Source organism: Alternaria conjuncta (assembly GCF_024043145.1).
Source record: "Alternaria conjuncta strain BMP 0040 chromosome Unknown scaffold_26, whole genome shotgun sequence".
Taxonomy (NCBI): domain Eukaryota; kingdom Fungi; phylum Ascomycota; class Dothideomycetes; order Pleosporales; family Pleosporaceae; genus Alternaria; species Alternaria conjuncta.
The window spans coordinates 179,112-196,893 of NW_026250115.1; the positions used below are offsets into that span (position 1 = coordinate 179,112).

Genomic DNA, 17,782 nt, shown 5'->3' on the forward strand with positions numbered 1-17,782 from the left:
ACTGATAGTGAACCGCCATGCTTACACATCCGCTGCAAGAGAAAGCCCGAACGAGCAAGAGGGGGCTGGGACGAGCATAAGCGTTGCCGCGGAACGTCGGGAGGAGTTGTGCCTTCACCACGACCCTACATACTGTGGCCATGTTGAAGACGTGAGTTCGAGCGCATTTCGTCCAAAGGTATTGCCAGTCGTCTGACTGCTTCTACTGTCAAAGAATGGTGATGATGCCAGTGAGGAAGTGTAGACACATCCATATTCCGACCTGCGTGCAACGCAGCGTCTTTGCTATCAAAACCTCAATGTACATCCATGACACCCAATTGATACTCGGTAGACTCATTAATCCCAAAATCCATATTCCAAGATTGTAGTGTTGGTGTTCTTCGCGACTGCCTGCGGCGAGGCAACGGCAGCGTTGCGCCACACAAGCTGTGGCTGGTGTGGCGCTAGTAAGCGAGAACGCCCCACTGGACATGAAGCAATTCGTCTTTCTCTTTGGCAACGACGACTTCTCTGTACTAACGACAGCATCAACCCCGACCCAGACGTCCCCTTCACCCCCCCGAGGCCGCCCAAAAAATTCGCCATGTCTGCCGACAACAAGTCCCACCGCCTTTACGTCAAGGGCAAGCACATCAGCTACCAGCGCGGCAAGGTTTGTGCGCACCGAATTCGCGTATTGACGCTCCCCTTCTGACGATGACCGCAGAGGAACACCAACCCCGGAACCTCTCTGCTCAAGCTTGAGGGCGTCGACGATGTCAAGGCAGCTCAGTGGTGTACGTCTCCGCGCTCCGCGTGTCCCCCCGACGCTCGAATTTTGATAGCTAACGTACCGACGACAGACGCTGGCAAGAGGGTAGCCTACGTCTACCGCGCACAACGGGCGATCCAAGGCTCCAAGATCCGTGTCATCTGGGTACGAATTCCCATCCCACCGTCCAGAAATCCACCCAAGACAAAAAAGCTAACCCAAACAACAGGGCAAGGTCACCCGCCCCCACGGCAACTCCGGCGTCGTCCGCGCCAAGTTCAAGAACAACCTGCCTCCCAAGTCCTTCGGTGCCTCCGTCCGCGTCATGCTGTACCCTTCTTCGATATAAGCTCTTCCGACACCCCATTTTTTGGCGAGAACGGGAATGAAAGCGGCCGAAAAATAAGGCAATGGTAGTTGATGGATCACCTCAGGCGCAATATTATACCGGGCACGGAAGTCAGATTCGAGAACAATTCAGTTATCTTTGGGGAGACACACATGCACAGTCTTTCCCATACACAACGGCAACTTGTTCGGGCTGGGTGCGACGGTGTGAATGTTGATGTCCTGAAAGTCCATATAACAATGGCACTTTTCTTCAATCAAGATTCCTGACAAGATCAATCATACATGTTCAAAGTCATTGGGTGCATTGGCGTGATGTCGTGGAGATGGGGTTGTTGCGACGGCTCGGAACGTACAACCATGTGCTGCTAACTGTGTAGGCTATCTTCCGTACCGCTGCTACAAGCACTACCCACCCATCGCGCGATCGCTATACCATTCGTCAACGACAACCTTGGTCGCATGACTACAGACGATGACAAATGATACAAAACCGCATAAGGCCTATCGATACCTGACTAGTCAGGGTCTACAGGATCGAGCTCTCGAACACCACCTAGTCGGGCATGTCATGAGCACGCGACACGTCACGATAGCATAAGAAGAAGGCTTGAGTTTTATCGTATTGCACTACACCCTGGGTATCTACCATCATTCCTTCGTAACTTCATAAGGCCAATTGACATGTAGCGAGTGACCGCTCGATCACATGATGCTAACTATGACCTCTGTATCCTACATGTAATCGCTATCCTCTTGCCGTGAACTCATGTACCCATGTCCTCCTTCTGCTGCCCGGGTTGTTAATCTATCGTTTCCATGGTGGTGGGTAGAACGACGAATAGGGACTCCGACCATCCCATCCTACTGGTGGCTGGCTCCATGGATCATCGCCCTGATCGGGATGCTGTTCTACGCTACTGAACTGACCTCCTGGTTGGGTGTCTGGCAGTCCATGCAGAATGGCCGACTCTCCCGGTTGTGCGTCTTGTAGAGCGTCGTACTGACCGGAGTTATCTCGTCCTGGTTGCGTGGCTGGCAGATCTTCGTCTTGATTAACGTGAACTCCTAGTTCCGTGGCTGGCGGCTCATTCTGACTAAGAGGCTCTCCCGGTTGCGTGCCTGGTGAATCACCCTGACTAAGCCGCTCGCCTGGTTGAAAGTCTTTCAGTTCTTTATCTTCTTCCTCTTCTTCCTCTTCTTCCTCACTATCCTTGCATTCTCCCGTCATCCTCCAATTCGGACCAGAAACGTTAGATCCAAACGACTCATCCACACGCTGTGGCTGGGCTGACGGCGGCGGCGATTGCTCAGAACCCATCACACCCATCGCCGGTGGCGGAGGATCTGAGCGCGCAGGATCAACCCTGAAACTCACGTTGGCGAGATCCGAGATGGAGATATCGTTCCGACGATGACCTCCAGACTCGGCACGGAGGGTGGCCAGGAAAGCTGGTCGAGCGAAAGGAGGACTGCTCTGCTTGGGCACCGATTGGAACATGGGAAAGGACTGCGATACTGCCTGTGCATTGCTCATACCTCGCATCGACGCCATCGCATTCAAGCCGGCTGCAAACGCGCTCTTGTCTTTGAGCTTGGGTGCCGGCGAGTCCTTCTGTTTCGCCTTGTCACTGGCAATCGGCGTCGCTTCACCACCATCTTCATCATCTGACTCGTCTACTTCATTATCCGGCCCATCACCCTGCTCACGGAAGGTGTGGTGGAAATTGAGACCGAAGATACCGGAATCTCGAGGCGCATCGTCTTCCTCCATGTGCTTCAACCACTCGTCTGCTTGCTTGTAGTCTTCGTCCAAGTTGACTTCGTCATCGGATACGATAGTGAATGTTCCCTGTTCAATTGCTGAGATAGCAGGCGGGCTGCTAAGGACATTGGTGTTTACTCCGTTGTTTCGTGTGAAGAATGACGTGTCTGGCACGTGTGAGATTTGAGGGAGCGGTTCACCAGATGAGAACTGACGTTCCAGGTTGGCAACAGTTTTGTCCAGATCATGGTCTGTCAACGAGATAGTAGGCCGGGGCTCCTCCGCTGGTGGTGTACTGTGCTGATTTGAGTCGTGAATACTGGAAGGAAGATGTGGACGCTTCGCGGCCTGCATGGCTGTGCCCGACACTTCGTTGTCTGCATCGCGTTTACCTAGAGGTCGAGCCCTAGCACGAGCACGCTTGCGAGTCTCCAGCGTCTGAGAGAGGCGAGTACGATCAACATGCGGCGACAAAACTTGAAGCGACTTCATCGACTGCGATGCCGACTTTTTCAACTGACCCTTCGCAGGCAGAATGGGTCGCTTGTCCACTTCCATTACCTCATCGATTTCCCTTCCAGTCTTGAAGTTTGACCAGTGACCAGAGCGCTCATAGAATTCACTACCTTGTGGCATCGTAGGAAACATCTTCATACCACCAAAATAAGTAGATAGAAACGCCCCGGCACTCTCGTAGTCGTGGGCAATTTCGGGTGCATGGAAGTTGAACTGGGCGCCTTTGCGAGTGACAGATGCCCAGGGAAGAAGGCCAGTGTGAGCAAGGACGACGCGCTGTATAACCCGGCTGAAGTCTGCTGGATCATATGGAGGGAAGTCTTGCGTACGAGAATAGGTCTCGGCTGTAAGTCCTAGTTGCTTTGCAAAGTCCGACAACAAGGACAGGGCAATGTAATGACCCTCTAGCTTGGGCTCTCCGCGTACCTCTACCCAGTCATGACAATCTGTGTCGCCCTCATTGATGCAGGCGACAAGGCGGCCAGGAGTTGCCAGGCGATGTAGTTGGGTCAGATTGAACATTCGTGAGGGCAGGTGATACGAGACCTTGTGCACCTCTTCGATGTTTGTAGTAGGCTGGGTCTTGATCTCCTCACTCGTCAAACGCGCGAATGTGGCGTTTAGGGCACCCGGCATGGTACCTAGACCCGCAAGAGCACCTCGAAGCTTCTTGATATCTGCAAACACGATTACTCCGTGCTGGGGCGCGACGAGGCGCTCGTACTCCTCAACAATCGCGTAACGCCACTCTGGGTAGGCTTCGCAACAGCTCGCTAGCCAGTGCAGGAAGCAACGCTCTTCGAAGCCACCCTCGACCTGTGTCAATGGCACTGTTCGCTTGACTCCGAAGGTCTGCCAGGGTTCTTCCACCTCGCCGGCAAGTTGTTGGATTTTGGTGCACACATCCCGCGGCGGCAGGTCCCATTGATTGTGGTAGAGTTTCGTAGTCAGGCCGTCTAGGTATGGATGTCCCAGAGTCAATATCACATGCTGCTCTTCGCCGATATTTGGAAATGGATGTAGGAGCGACCAGTCATGCTCCATCTTTTTGATCATATCAGAGCGGCATAGCCCCACCTCACGGCGGGTCGCATTGTGAATCTGGGCGTTCCGAGCGGAATACCAGGCGTCTTGCTTGTTTTGCACCAAGTTGAGCATCTTCTTGCCCTTCTCAGACTCTCGCGACTCGCCTTTCGGTCCGAAGAAGTCGGCGACGACGCGCTCCATGAGAGCGGATTCTTGGCGAGCAACCTCGGTCTTCTTCGCCATGAAGGCTTCGCCGAAGGCATCTTTCGGTGGTGCCTTCCGCAGTTGCCAGATATCACAGCAGCTCTCGACAATCTCCATCGCGGCGCGACCGTCCTCGATCATCTTCTCCAGAGGTTCAGGCATGCCAGCAGGAAACGACGTTGCCCTTGTATAGTCCACTAAGAGCACAGCTTCGGGCTTGTAGTCCACTAGGCGAAGCAAGACACCCTCTTTGGTGACGTTTCCGTGAACGATCTTGTGGAAATGCAAGAAGGCGAGGGCTGAGAACAGTCGCCGCAAGAGCTTCGAAGCGATTGTGAAGCGCATGCGCGGATGTTGCTTCTTGATGTCCTCTTCGAGAGTCGCGTATGTCTTGAAGCCCTCATGCGTCTCGGTAATGACAGCGGGGATGTGGTTAATGTCGAGCGACTGCAAGTAACGAACGACAGATACATCGACTTTAGCCTTGCCGAACTTGAAAAACTCAGCATCCCGAAGTTTGCGGCGGTTTCCCGCACGGCGGAAGAATTTCGCGGTCTCGATCTTGCCGGTGAAGCGCTCGAGAACCCGGCAGGTGTTCGCGGAGACTTGTTCAGAGAGCAGCAGATAGCGATTCCGTGCCCAAGCTTCGGGGCGATGAGTGACGTCTTGTAGGTAGGGATGCAGCTCTGACGGCAAGAATGCTGTTTCCAACGCGTAGAGTTCTCGTACTGCCTTTAACATGAAGATGTCGACTCGCAAGCCGTTGACGAAGACGTGGTTGACTAAGTTCTGCCGCAGATAGATCGCTTGTGGAAACTGATTTTGTGCATGCGGATCGCTGAATTGAATGGGCGCACCGTTCACCTCCGTGATAGTCTCAGAAGCGGACTGCAATCGCCAGCTGCCGTTCTTCCAAACCGGTACGATTCCGAACAGAAGCAGGTCGGCCCCATCGTCAGGGAGGTACACATCGCAAGCCGGAGGCTTCGGGCTCTCGAGGTTGGACAGGCCTATGGTGTAGCAGGGTTGACCTTGGACGAGATGAAGAAAGACATGGCAGCCGTCTAAGGACCACTCGCCGCCGGCTCGTGGAGACCTCAAACGCGACTTCCTATAGGCTGTGTTGTGGTTTGCGTGGAAAGCTTTGGGGTCGTGAACTGTGATGATTCCGACGACGCTATCTGGAGAGAGCCCGTCCGGGATAGGAGGATGGCGCGCGTCAATAGGCTCGTCTTCTTGCATATCCGACATGTTTGCAATTGATGTATATAGTCAGAAAGGGCGCCAGGTGTGTGTGGCGGGGGACGGTTGGAGCACGGCTTATAAGGCACAGTGGTCGTTGTGTATGGTGTAGTGAAGTGCCAGAACTGAGTGCTGTAGCTCGTCGAGAGTCCGTTCAGTATTGCCCCAGTGTGCGGGGTCAGCACGAACGGTCTTGCCCTCGGGGGAGTCTTCTGATCACCAAATGACGCCTGTGTCGGACTTGTTCGACTACACCCCTCTGTGCATGCACCAGAGACAGTGACTCGCGGCGAGCGTCCGCGGGATATTGCCCTAATGAGCGGCGTTGACACGACAACTGAACACTCGGGGAAGCCTGCTGATCAACAGGCAGGCGTAGGTCGGACTTGTTATCCTATACCACTCTGTACGTGCACCGGCGACAGTGACCCTTACCGACAGCGGATCGATCATCGGGTCTATCCCCTTAATGGCCGCGAACGGCCCTGAGCCATGACCAGGTATCTGAGAGCCCAGAACAACGACGTAATTCACCTCTGGAACTTAGTCCCAGCAGCAGTGAAATGATCGAGCCAGTCTCTTCTCTCCGGGAAGCCGTACAGACCTAGCAGACTGGGCTTACCTGGTTGGGCTTTGTTGTTGATTGTGATGACATATCTGATGACCAGTCAGCTCAGCGACACATCATGTGTAGATGAAAGACTTACACGACTGAGCCCCTTGCTATTTGGTCGAGCATGGTAGCCTTCTGAAACTGGTATGCGTCTGTGGGAAGGGACAAATCCATGTCGGCGACCGCGATAGGCGGGTCCGTTATCAGAACCTCATCCCCTTTGCTCTTCTTAGCTTTACCCCATATGAAGTAATTGTCGAGCAACATGGCGTGTACTGGAACCCAAGGTCCCTGGCTCTTGAACTTCATTGCCATACCGCCTTGGTGAATAACGCGACGGGCCGGCTCATGCAGGCGTAGTTGCGCAAACGTTAGTGCATCTGTGCGGATACGCCTCTGGAGATTCTGTACATCTTCACGAGCCTGAGCTTCATCTAGTAAGGTTGAGATGGATGTTTTCAGCCAAGTCACGGCCTGTAGAGCACGTCGTAAACGTATAGCCTCCTGGTTTGCTGTCGGGTCATTGAGGGAGTCCGCGATGCTGACAAGCCTCTGCAGACTGTCGATATAACTCTGCATCTGTACCTGAGGAAGCTCCAAATAATCTTGCCAGCTCTTGCCAAAATAAGCGATACTCAGACCAAGTGTGTTGACAAAAGGTGTAAACTTCGGGTCCAAGTTCTGTGTCGTTCGTAGTGAGGAGGCCGCATGTGGCATCTTGCGACAGTATTCTCGATACAGTTGTTGACTCTTGTCTACCCAAATATCGATCATGTATGGATTGCAGAGGGCGTTAGTACTGCCAGCGAGATCACGGTCCATCGCCTGGAGCAGATACTGCTGATGAAGTGCCGCAAGTTGCTCGCCGATAAGGATAGCATCCATATGCTTCTCAAGGACTGGCCATTGCTTTATGATATTATCGTAGAACATTCGCTTCAGTCTCATTATGCGGTCAATAAACTTCCTCTCGGCTTCGGCCAGCGACATCCAGATACTGTGCATTTCGACATTGTACAAGGGCAACGATGCCCCAGCTGCTGCAACTTCGTCCATACCACGCGTGGTGTTACCTTGAGCGTTGTAAGATGGCTTATGCATGAAGGGCAGGGGCTTTCGCGAAGGTATGCCGGTCGAATTGGGGCTTAACGGTGGAGTTTCGTACACGGTGTAAGACGATCCCGTGGACGCTTTTGATAAAATCGATGGTGCGATGGAGGAAAAAATGCTATCATCAGAAGATACTGAGCGCATCTGGGGCGTTGCGACATGCTGCTCACTTGGGCGGCGAGGAGGCAACGGAGGCGCAGCTTCTGGAACTCCCGTTCCGCTGTCTCCACTAAACGATCGCAGTGGCGCCGGAGTCAATGAGCCATAAGGATCATTCGGTAGCGAAGAGGGGTTCTTAGGCCCTGTGTGGTTGGGAGTCAAGCAAAGTGTCGTGGATGAGGTTTGCGGCATAAAGGAGAGTATGTCGCGCTCGAGGGTATCGAACAAATCTGCGTGTTCATTTGTCGTTGTGGCCTGAGGGGATGGTTCTCTTTCTGTTTCCGACTTCAGTACACTGGGAGGCGTCGTCTCGAGAGCAATCGAACTGTCTTCTGGTACAGCAGTACCTGTTCCCTCAGACGCATCGATCTCATGGCGTGAAGTAGACATAGCTATTGCCATAGCCCTACGATACGCTTTCGAGTTGACGACCTCATCATCGAAAGTAAACTCCGTAGCTTTCGCAATGGACTCTACATCGGCCTCGTTGTCACTGAGACCTTTCCGATCGAACAACGACTCCGGTACCTTCAGTCTCGGGTGCGACTGCCGTAGAGTCCTCGACCGCTTTACAACCTGATCGAGTGTCACACTATTATCCTCAACCAGCTTCTTAATATCCGCAATTGACTCCATCTGCAATCCTTGTATCAGCAAACTGAGCGCTGACTGCTGGCCACGGATCTGGGTGAGCAGCTCTTTGAAGGTCTCTTCCTTGAACACAAACTTCGCTTTGTCTTTGAACTTCAGGTTGTCGTTCTCCGCCTTCACTCTCAAGTCCCGTACCTCCTCTTCTAGGCACCCGTATACAACTCGACACCCCGTAAGCGCACGATCGAAGGTCTCGAGCAGCTGGGGCTTCTCCCGTAGCGCGTCATGTTGTAGGAGGCTTTGGACTTGGGACAATGACGCTGCAATGACCATGGACTCGGAGTATATCGCGGTAATGAGAACCGAGGCATCTTTGTATTTGAGGCGCAAGTCGTAAAGTTCTTTTGCAGACTGGATGCTCTGGGGCAGAGCGACGAGCTACGGTGGTAGTAGGTGCATTAGCTTGGTACCATAAACCTGGGAAGTTTCCCGGAGCCTGTTGACGCGCTTAGAAATGGCAGGAACATACAGCACCGATTATACCAGACATGTCCACGCGTGTCTAATGACACCAGGGTAAATAATCAACGCGCGCGAAAGAGAAGACGCAGCATTCCAAGCGATCGCAAATGGTGGGGGTCGAAAGAAACGTGCTTCAGCTCAGAGCTCAGCTTAGGCATCCATGTTCGCGCCTGCCCAGAATACGGGGGCCCTCTGTGCACAGATCCCCCGCGGCCAGGACATCAATACGTCACGGCTGCATGCCAAATGTATACCTACCTAGGTAGGTATTGAACTCAGGTCATTTGTTCAGGCAAAACGCACATAATCACGCTGCCAGATATTAGAGAAAGTCGATTACTGACTTGCTGGCTCTTGCGTATCTCCCGCTGAGCTCGATCATCCCAATTGTATAATACAAGGCAGCGGAGTCAACATAACACACGGCGCCAGCGAATGCCTGTCTACCAAAGGCGCGTTGAGAAGTAACGAAAAATTACCATCCCACCATCAGAATACCCATCAATCATGCTTTCCCTTTCCCATTTCGATCAAAATCCAGGGGTATGTCCAGCTAAAAATGCCAATAGTTCATGCGAAACGGAGGCTCAGAAATGCGAGGAGAAGTCGTAGTTGGTGGCTCTGCAGGATACTACCTTGCAAATACCTTCACTATGCCGTCGCCACCTGCTGAGACGACAAGGCGACCGTCCTGACTCCAAACTACGCTGCACACACCTTCGCCACGCATGATACGATGCGCGGTGATCTCCTGTGTGCAGATGCGCTTGTCAAGGGACCAAAAACGAATGGAAGCGTCGTGGCCAGCGGAGACGGCTTCCCGGCCGTCTTTGCTGAGCGACAACGAAGAAATAGCTGCAGGGTGTGCAAGCATACTGTATGTACATTGTCCTGTTCTTGATTAGCGAGGATGTATTTCTTGATATTGCAAAACGTACCTGAGTTGGCATCGAAGAACCGGATGAGATGGTCTTCGTGCCCACTGATTACAACCCCTTCGAGACCGCCATTGGCAGATCCCGTCGGGCCGTGTATACCTTCCTCGTCAGGACCACCGCGACCCGCCTCTTGTGACGAGCCTTCAAGGTATTGGGAACTTGTCACGACTGATGTAATACCAGTCGCTGGAGTGCCGTCATATGACTCATTGCTAGCCATACCGATCAATTCCTCACCGGTCCTCGTGTCGTACACCAATATAGATGCGTCGGAGAATGAGACAACAAAGTTCTCTCCAGTGGGTGACAGCGGGCTGATACAAGTAGGTGAAGGATGCGTGTCGCGCTCGATAGTATGTATCAACGTGTGATGGAATGGTGTCGTAGTAGCAATGCTGGGCTGCGGTGAGGATGGGTGATGCGAGCCAGATGTGACGGAATGTCTTCGGCTACCACCAACACCACGTCGAGATCCCGTCTGCGGTGAGACCAACTGAGGCGGTGCACTTACAGCCCAGATTTTGATAGTGCCGTCGGCAGACCCAGAAGCAAGTATGACGCGGTCCGGTCCTCCATACTTGCTACTATCCGCGCCAAAGAGATTAGCACAGTTGGTCGGAAGAACGCATACAGTCCAGACAGCATCTGTGTGCCCTTCCAGGGTGGCCTTGGGATCGACTCGGCCTCGTTCCCATACGCGGATCGTAGCATCTTGACCACCAGAGAATATCCAGCCATCGCCAGAGACTCTTCCGCCCGTAGCGAAATGAGCAGAAGCGGGGCAGGCTGCCAATGATGTCACAGTGCCTTCATGTCCTCGATGTGACCAGAACGGCTGGATGTCGAGATCATTGTTCATGCTGTGCTGGTTTGCGTAACTTGCGGGAATCATCCATCTCTTGATCATGCCATCGTCTCCTGCGGTACAGATCTCGGGTTCACTAGGACTGCCGCCCCCGGTGAAAATGACGGACCGCACTACATCAAGGTGACCGCGGAGTGCGAATCGAACTTTGAAACTTTGCGGGTCGTTCTTTGCTGCTGACTGAGCTACGGCTTGCTGTGCTTTCTGGTCGTTGCTCAATCGCCTAACATGGTCTTTGCTGGCCCTCTTGACTGGTCGTGGTGGTGATTTTGCTGGGATGCTATCCGCTGATGGAAACTCCTCGGTGTCAGGCCGCCTTGGTGGGCCATCCTGAGCTGTTTCCGATGCCGGGTCGAAGATCCAGTCATCTGTATCCTTGTCTTGGTTGGCAGCCTGGCTTGCATCCGAGGCGTCATCTCCACGTATCGGTATTTGACGGCCTTCGTTGTCGAAAGCATGAGTGACCTTTTCAACCTGCTCTTCGGGCACCGAGGAGAAGTGCTGCTGGTTCTGGACCTGGCGTTGATGTCCAGCGAGAAGCTCCTGAGCCATGGCAGCGTTGGACGGAAGTGGTTGTTGCTGTGAAGGCTCTCGTGCCATCTGCGGTGCGTGGTGGATTTGGTGCTGGTTGGCCAAGCTCTGTAGTTCGGAGGGGACTGGTACGTTGGGAGGCTGGTGGGTAGGCATGGATGTGCCTGGCATGGTTGGAAGTTGCGACTGCAGCCTCTGGCGATGTTGCTGGAGGTAGATATCTTCCATCGAGGCCTCGCCATGGTTCATGTAGCCGTTGCCGTTTGCGAGCGGCTGCATGTTCTGCTGTTGTTGCGGGGCTTGCGGGGGTGGTGTAAGGAGGTACGTGATCTCTTCGACGCATTTCGTGAGGTAGAGCTTCGACTTCTCTCGTAGATTCTCGCGGTCGGCCTCTGCACGGTCGAGGAACTCTGAGTCAACGTCGAGGAAGGAGTTGTGTTTCTTGTTTTGAGCTTCGCCAGGTTAGTAAGCGTCCGAAATGTAAACTGGCAGTAAAGTATACGCACGCTTCGTCGAGTTCCTGCCACTCTTCTTGCCCTTGGGGTCCTTGTCGTCTGTTGTGGCCTCGGCGTCACCTCCTGCTGCCTCGCTCTTCTTCTTTCTCTCGTTGGTGAGGGCCTGCTCCAGCATGCGAATGTGCTTGTTCAGCTGGTCGTTGAGCTTCTTCGCACTCCGCACCTCGCCCTCCTGTTTTGCAATCTTGGCCTTCATCTCGGCGCGCTCGATGTCCCAGGCATTCCGTGCACGCTCGTGGTTGTGCCATTCCAGCTGTAGAAATCGCATCACACCTGTGAGGGGGTCAGCCTGCCAGTCTCCCCGCCAGCTCTACGGCATGTCCAGGGGAAGCGCATACCCTGCAATGTGTACTCTGTGCCGGCGGGCGCATTGCCGTCACCCCCTCCGTTGGCACCGCCGCCGTTCATGGCCGAGGGCGACTGCCAGGCCATGACAGAGGTATGCTAGAGCGTCGTCGCGGCGATCGTGGTGCGTAGAGAGCGTGCAGTGCGGGTTGGCATGCGGCGTCGGGGGTCGGCAACAGCGCGGTCGACGTGTCGGAATCTGGCTCCAGAGCTCGGACCCTGGGGCACCGGACACAGGCAGAGACGCGGATAGTGATTGAGGCTGTAAAAAGACGGGCAGTGGGGATTATGCGCACGCGCAGTAGCTGGTCTCGTCACGGCTGCGGCAGCATCTACACATGTTGTCGCACAGGGGAGGGAGCCATGCAGACGTAGCGCTAGGGCGGGACCTTGACGCACGGGCCATCACGACTGGATGCGGGAGCAGTGAGCACAAGTTCATCACTTTGCTACTCCAACCACTTTTGCGGTGCACACTTGAAACTATCTCAAGCTTACCCGTACCGGACACAGTAGCTTGGGATCGGACTCAGACTTACAGCCTTCGCGCAGAGGTGGGCTGGAATTTCATATCGCTTCCAACCTTGGAAGCCAGACGTACAAGCGATGAGCTCATATTCCCATCAAACTCACCATCGGTACTGACGAGCAGCCACTGGATAGTGATCTGGCCTATTATACCTTCACTGTAAGTAATTCCTCCGTCTTGTCTTCTCAACCGTCATCTTCTCCGTCTTCACTCTTGCTACGTCACTGCCTCCCAATCCTGTCTGCAATAACACTTGCTGCCAGTCGACCGAGCCCGTGTCGCCTGACAGATCATCCTTTTCAAACATTCAAGCGAATCGTGTACACTCTAGTCAGGCCGTTAAATGGTTATTCCAGAGCCGTAGCAAATCACTGCCGCCCCGCATGGCGCCGTGCTTCCTAATCACACTTCAGGTTCTCCAACAATTTACTGACGATGATCACAGATCCAACATCTTCTGCGCAGTTCTTCACGTCTGGAATTATTCTATGTAATGTCACTTCCAGATCTTGTAGTCGAAAAGCCGCCGCTTTGCCTGAGCGCACGAACGTTGACCAGGCGGCCAAGAACGGTAATATGTTCAACTTCCATCATGTCTCACTCTTAGGTTCTAGCATCTGTCACTCAGACATCATACTCGGCAACTATTCCTCGGCACCCTCGTTGGGTGGCAACGACAAAGCTACGTCCGGTGCACCCGCCCCCACCACCTTACCGTCCAGCATTCCATGAGGCATGGAAAATGCGACAAAAACATCAGATCAGAGTAACGAGTATCTCACAGTATTACCGACGATCTTCATGCACGCCGTCGCACGGTTGGCGACTGGACTGGTGCCTTACCTTGTACATGCCAAGTGGAGCCTTCCCGATTGGTACAAGAACGTAACCTTGTCACAACAGTAGAACCTCTTCCCAGCAAGACCTGACCACATTCACCCCACCTCTCGCCAAACACCACCACCTCGAATCCGCTTCGAACCCCCGGCATCACGGTCGCGCATCTTTATTGATTCCATCGACACCGACATTTAGCCCAAATAAATCACCCGAGATGGCTGGCGGTGGTAAAGGTACGCGCTGACTTTGCGTCGCGCTCCGAAAGGCCTCGAGAGCTAACAGGATGCGCAGGAAAGACAGGTGGCAAGACAGGAGGAAAGGGCGATGCGCAAGTCAAGACTCCCAAGTCGCACTCCGCCAAAGCCGGCCTTCAAGTGAGTAGCTGCCCAATACGCGTCATCACCATTGCACCCCGCGCAATGCTTCGCGTGCAGCACAAAGAAACCACGCGCTAACGTGCCATCTTCACCACAGTTCCCTTGCGGTCGCATAAAGCGCCATCTCCGAAACCTCACGCGACAGAAGACGCGCATCGGCGCCAAAGCCAGCATCTACCTGACCGCCGTTCTCGAATACCTGACCGCCGAAGTTCTCGAACTCGCAGGCAACGCTGCCAAGGACTTGAAGGTCAAGCGCATCACGCCACGCCATCTCCAGCTCGCCATCAGAGGTGACGAGGAACTCGACACACTCATCCGTGCTACCATTGCCTTCGGAGGTGTTTTGCCGCACATCAATCGCGCATTGCTACTCAAGGTGGAGCAAAAGAAGAAGGGCGGTGCCGCAAAGGCTGGCGAGGTATAGGTGGCTGGTTCTCTGGGCAGTACGCGCACGCGCCATCATCGTGGCAAGACGGACCATTTCGCAAGCCAACTATGGCCTAACAAGCGGTCAAACGTCTGTCACATGTATGGATAAGCACGCTCTTTGTTTGGCTTTACTACACATTCTGCCGTCCTCTTGACGGGGACAGCTCATCTTTCTGCTGAAGTACAGGATGTTAGGATACGGTGTTAACTCTCTTTAGTCAGGCGCGAGAGGATCGGTGTTGAGGTCATGGATTTCATTTGTCCTTTGCGGTATGTAGCAACACTCAATTGATGCCAGTGAGCGACAAGAAAAGCCCATCGCATTCTCCGATCGAACGGTACACGATTTGCAACCAAGACGCGTTCGCGCATATCGCATAGCTACCTCCTCTGGTTCAACAGAAGCGAAGCGCAATGCTCAAACGCGCATAGCACGTGTGCATGTGTGTTGAATGATGCTCAGACACGCGCTGTGGTGTTTGCGGATTCGGCTTGCGCGACAATCACGAGTATCTCGATTCTGAGTTTGGTCACACGAATGTATACTCCCGTCTCTCAAACCACACATGCCGCGAAGGAAGCTGTATGCTTGCAAGGCAACTACATGGTACCAATGTCAGCATAACATTAATCCCATTAAACATTCAATCTTCTTCATCTCCAAACTATCACAATCTATCATTACCATCACATCACTCCACAACTACCCATCGTCAACATGTTTGGATCTCCCTTCAGCCGCGACTACTCTCGCCGCACCCCCATGCCCTCTGCATACGTCTACCCAAGCTATTCAGCCCCAAACCAAACTACTTACCACCCTCAACATACATACGACGCACCTCGCCAACACCGCCATACGCCGCGTCAACATCCCCAACCACAGTACCGCTCCCCTCACCCCCGACAAGGCCGTTTTGCCAGACGCCCCTCACACTACTCCGACATCTCGCCCAGCCCCTCCGAACATGACTCCCGAGATGAAATACGCCCATACTACATGATGCCCTCCGGCGACCCCCACGCAAACATTCCATCCGAGTTTCGCCCAAGGAGAAACCAAGACCAAGCTTCAACCCCCTCCCCACCCCCCTCAACAAACACAACCTCATTATTCCGCCCTTTCCATGTCAAAGTCACGCCCAGGGCGGCGCAGAAATTGGGCAGAGATGAGATACTCATCTTACCGCCCTTGCTTACGCGTCTGCGTGTGCAGATGAGAAGTAGGGATGGGACTGAAACCTTGCGGGTGAATGTAGCGGGTGATATGCCGTTTCGCGATGTTGTTACGCAGCTTTTGCCGGAGTCGAATTGGAGTGACGGGACTATGGTGTATGTCAAGATGAGGGGCGCGTGGCTGGAACCCGGGTGCGCTCTTGTTAGCCAGATTATGGAGCAAGGAAGGTTTGTGTTGAATGAGAGGGGGGAGGTGGAGGTTAAGATTGAGATTGGGGGTGGAGGGAGAGGGGGAATACGGGATGTATGAAAACAGGAGTCTGTTAAAGCATGATATCGGCTTGGATGTACAGCAAAGAACACATAATGAAGAACAACTCGAAATTACGAAAAGGTAGTTGAACAAAATGCTAGTACATCCATTCGCTCCACATACTCCACCACCACAGCCAGACCGCAGGGTTCCGCGCTGCTTCAATCCGAAAACGCCAAACTCGTTCTAAGACTCTGAATAGTATGGGTAAGATGCTCCAAGGCATGAGAGGTACAAAAAAGTTGACCTTGAGAAAGAGAACCTCCCTAGGGACCCAAAGGCGAAGTGAAAGAAAAGGGACATTCGTTCGTATACAATACAATGCGACAATGCCATGAGAAACACAGGAACGAGAGTCATTTGCCTTCATGCCCGTTGTTGTCGTTGAAAATTTGGCCTGCGACTATGCTCCTATGACTTCAGGCTGTCCTGCATGCTGCGGCTGCTAGCGCTGAGCGGGATGTTGGTTGTAGGAAGGACGGTCTTGGGTTTGCTGTTTTGGCGGACCTTGGCGAGGGCGTAGACGAGACCACTGACGAAACCGACGAAGATGGCGGAGCAGCTGCCGAAGGTGACGGGCGCATCGAAGAAGACGAGACCGCTGAGCGCGATGGGCAGCTTGTTCAGAGCACCGACCATGGAGTAGGTTGTCGAAGAGGTGACACGGACGGCCCACGCGGATGTGTAGGAGATGAAGACGGTGGAAAGACCGGAGATGATCATGACCATGATGACGGTGTTGCGCTGTTCGACGGGGAAGTTCTTTGTGACGTTGGCGGAGGACCAGTCTTCGACGAGGATGGAGGCGACGAGCAGGATCGGGATGGTGAGGAGGTTGTTGTAGTACATGGCTGTTCAAGTTAGCAATTGCTCCATTTGGCTTCGGCGTTGGATAAACTTACTGTCAAAGTCCTTGAAGTTGGTGAGCTTGATGCGCTTGCGCATGCACAGAACGTAGGTTGCCGAGCAAAAGCAGTTGAACATCATCCAGAGGTATCCGGCGTGCAGAGTCGACATGGCCTCAGTGGTCTTCTCTGCAGCGTGACCCATGCTCGACAAAGCGTGCTGGATGTCTGCCCAGGCCGCAATGACGGAACTGAGGACCATCAGTCCGAAGGAGAAGAGCGCCATTGGTGTGACTGCACCGCCAAACCAGAGCACCTCTCCGTATGCGATCAGGATGATGGTCAAGTTCTTGAAAATGGTGTAGACGGGGATCGAAAGGTACTTGAGCGCCCAGGTACTGGTGTAGATCATGCCGATGAGGAGGACGGAGATGGGGAACCCTGGCGATGTTAGCATTTTCCCGCATTGTCGATGGTGGATTGGACCTACACTTCTTTGCCTCATCGCTGTTGAAGTCGCGGTAGTTGATGATACCAAGGGCTTTACATATCGAAATGGCTGCTACACAGACGACAGACTGCAATGCGTTAGAATGGCGGTCTGTAGCATTCGCGGACGATCATACCTGTACGCAGAGTAGGAAAAAGTTGAGGTTGAAGTCGACGCCGGAAAGGACGTATTTGTTCGTTACGGTCATCATAATGGAAGATCCACAGTATGCCAGAACCGCAGCAATTGGGTTCTCTGTGATGGCTACACCTCCCGCGCGGCTTGAGCCCGCTGATCGAGTAGGCGGCGACGCCGCGCGGAACTCCTTGCCGGAGGGCATATCGACCCTGTAGTCGTCGCTCTTCTTGTCGTCGGACATGGTGGTGGAGAGGGGGTCTATACGCTCGCGTGTGGAGGGTTGTGGTTTGCGGCAGCGACGGGAATGTCCGGGGAGAGGACAGGTGTGTGGCGGCGGGTGTGCGACGTGGAAGGAGGGGCGGTCGAGTGAAGAAGAAAAGACAGGAGTGTGGGACCAGAAGGAAGGAGACGGGCGTCGCAAGAGAGATGCGCAGGGACGCGAAGTGGGTGGGTCTCAGCTCTGCCTCTCCCCTGGCCTGGAGTTGCTCTGCTGTTGGTAGTGGTAATTTCACACGCCGCTAGTCCGCCTTTGAATACGAGCAACTTCCTGTCAGCACCACCCTGCCGCCTTTACGAGCTGTGTTCTATTTTTCACTGC

General features: G+C 53.8%; 5 protein-coding genes across 5 annotated transcripts; 2 read left to right on the forward strand and 3 right to left on the reverse strand.

Moving 5' to 3' along the window:
* Window positions 1-586: 586 nt before the first annotated feature.
* RPL33B (60S ribosomal protein L33B) lies at window positions 587-1,103 on the forward strand (the record flags this gene model as incomplete). Its single annotated transcript, XM_051475005.1, has 4 exons — window positions 587-655; window positions 710-779; window positions 846-919; window positions 984-1,103. The coding sequence occupies 4 exons, from the start codon at window positions 587-589 to the stop codon at window positions 1,101-1,103; spliced, it is 333 nt and encodes a 110-aa protein (XP_051321222.1).
* An 807-nt stretch (window positions 1,104-1,910) lies between these two features.
* On the reverse strand, window positions 1,911-5,864 carry J4E85_010802 (uncharacterized protein; the record flags this gene model as incomplete). Its single annotated transcript, XM_051475006.1, has 1 exon — window positions 1,911-5,864. One exon carries the CDS (start codon window positions 5,862-5,864, stop codon window positions 1,911-1,913), a length of 3,954 nt encoding a protein of 1,317 aa, XP_051321223.1.
* A 521-nt stretch (window positions 5,865-6,385) lies between these two features.
* J4E85_010803 (uncharacterized protein) lies at window positions 6,386-12,131 on the reverse strand (the record flags this gene model as incomplete). Its single annotated transcript, XM_051475007.1, has 6 exons — window positions 6,386-6,512; window positions 6,563-8,766; window positions 9,497-9,741; window positions 9,789-11,636; window positions 11,691-11,972; window positions 12,038-12,131. 6 exons carry the CDS (start codon window positions 12,129-12,131, stop codon window positions 6,386-6,388), a joined length of 4,800 nt encoding a protein of 1,599 aa, XP_051321224.1.
* Window positions 12,132-13,627: 1,496 nt separating this feature from the next.
* HTZ1 (histone H2A.Z) lies at window positions 13,628-14,217 on the forward strand (the record flags this gene model as incomplete). The annotated part of the gene is made up of 3 exons (XM_051475008.1): window positions 13,628-13,646; window positions 13,705-13,787; window positions 13,888-14,217. The coding sequence occupies 3 exons, from the start codon at window positions 13,628-13,630 to the stop codon at window positions 14,215-14,217; spliced, it is 432 nt and encodes a 143-aa protein (XP_051321225.1).
* Window positions 14,218-16,122: 1,905 nt separating this feature from the next.
* On the reverse strand, window positions 16,123-17,425 carry VRG4 (GDP-mannose transporter into the lumen of the Golgi; the record flags this gene model as incomplete). Its single annotated transcript, XM_051475009.1, has 4 exons — window positions 16,123-16,562; window positions 16,614-16,997; window positions 17,047-17,134; window positions 17,183-17,425. 4 exons carry the CDS (start codon window positions 17,423-17,425, stop codon window positions 16,123-16,125), a joined length of 1,155 nt encoding a protein of 384 aa, XP_051321226.1.
* Between the last annotated feature and the right edge of the window lie 357 nt (window positions 17,426-17,782).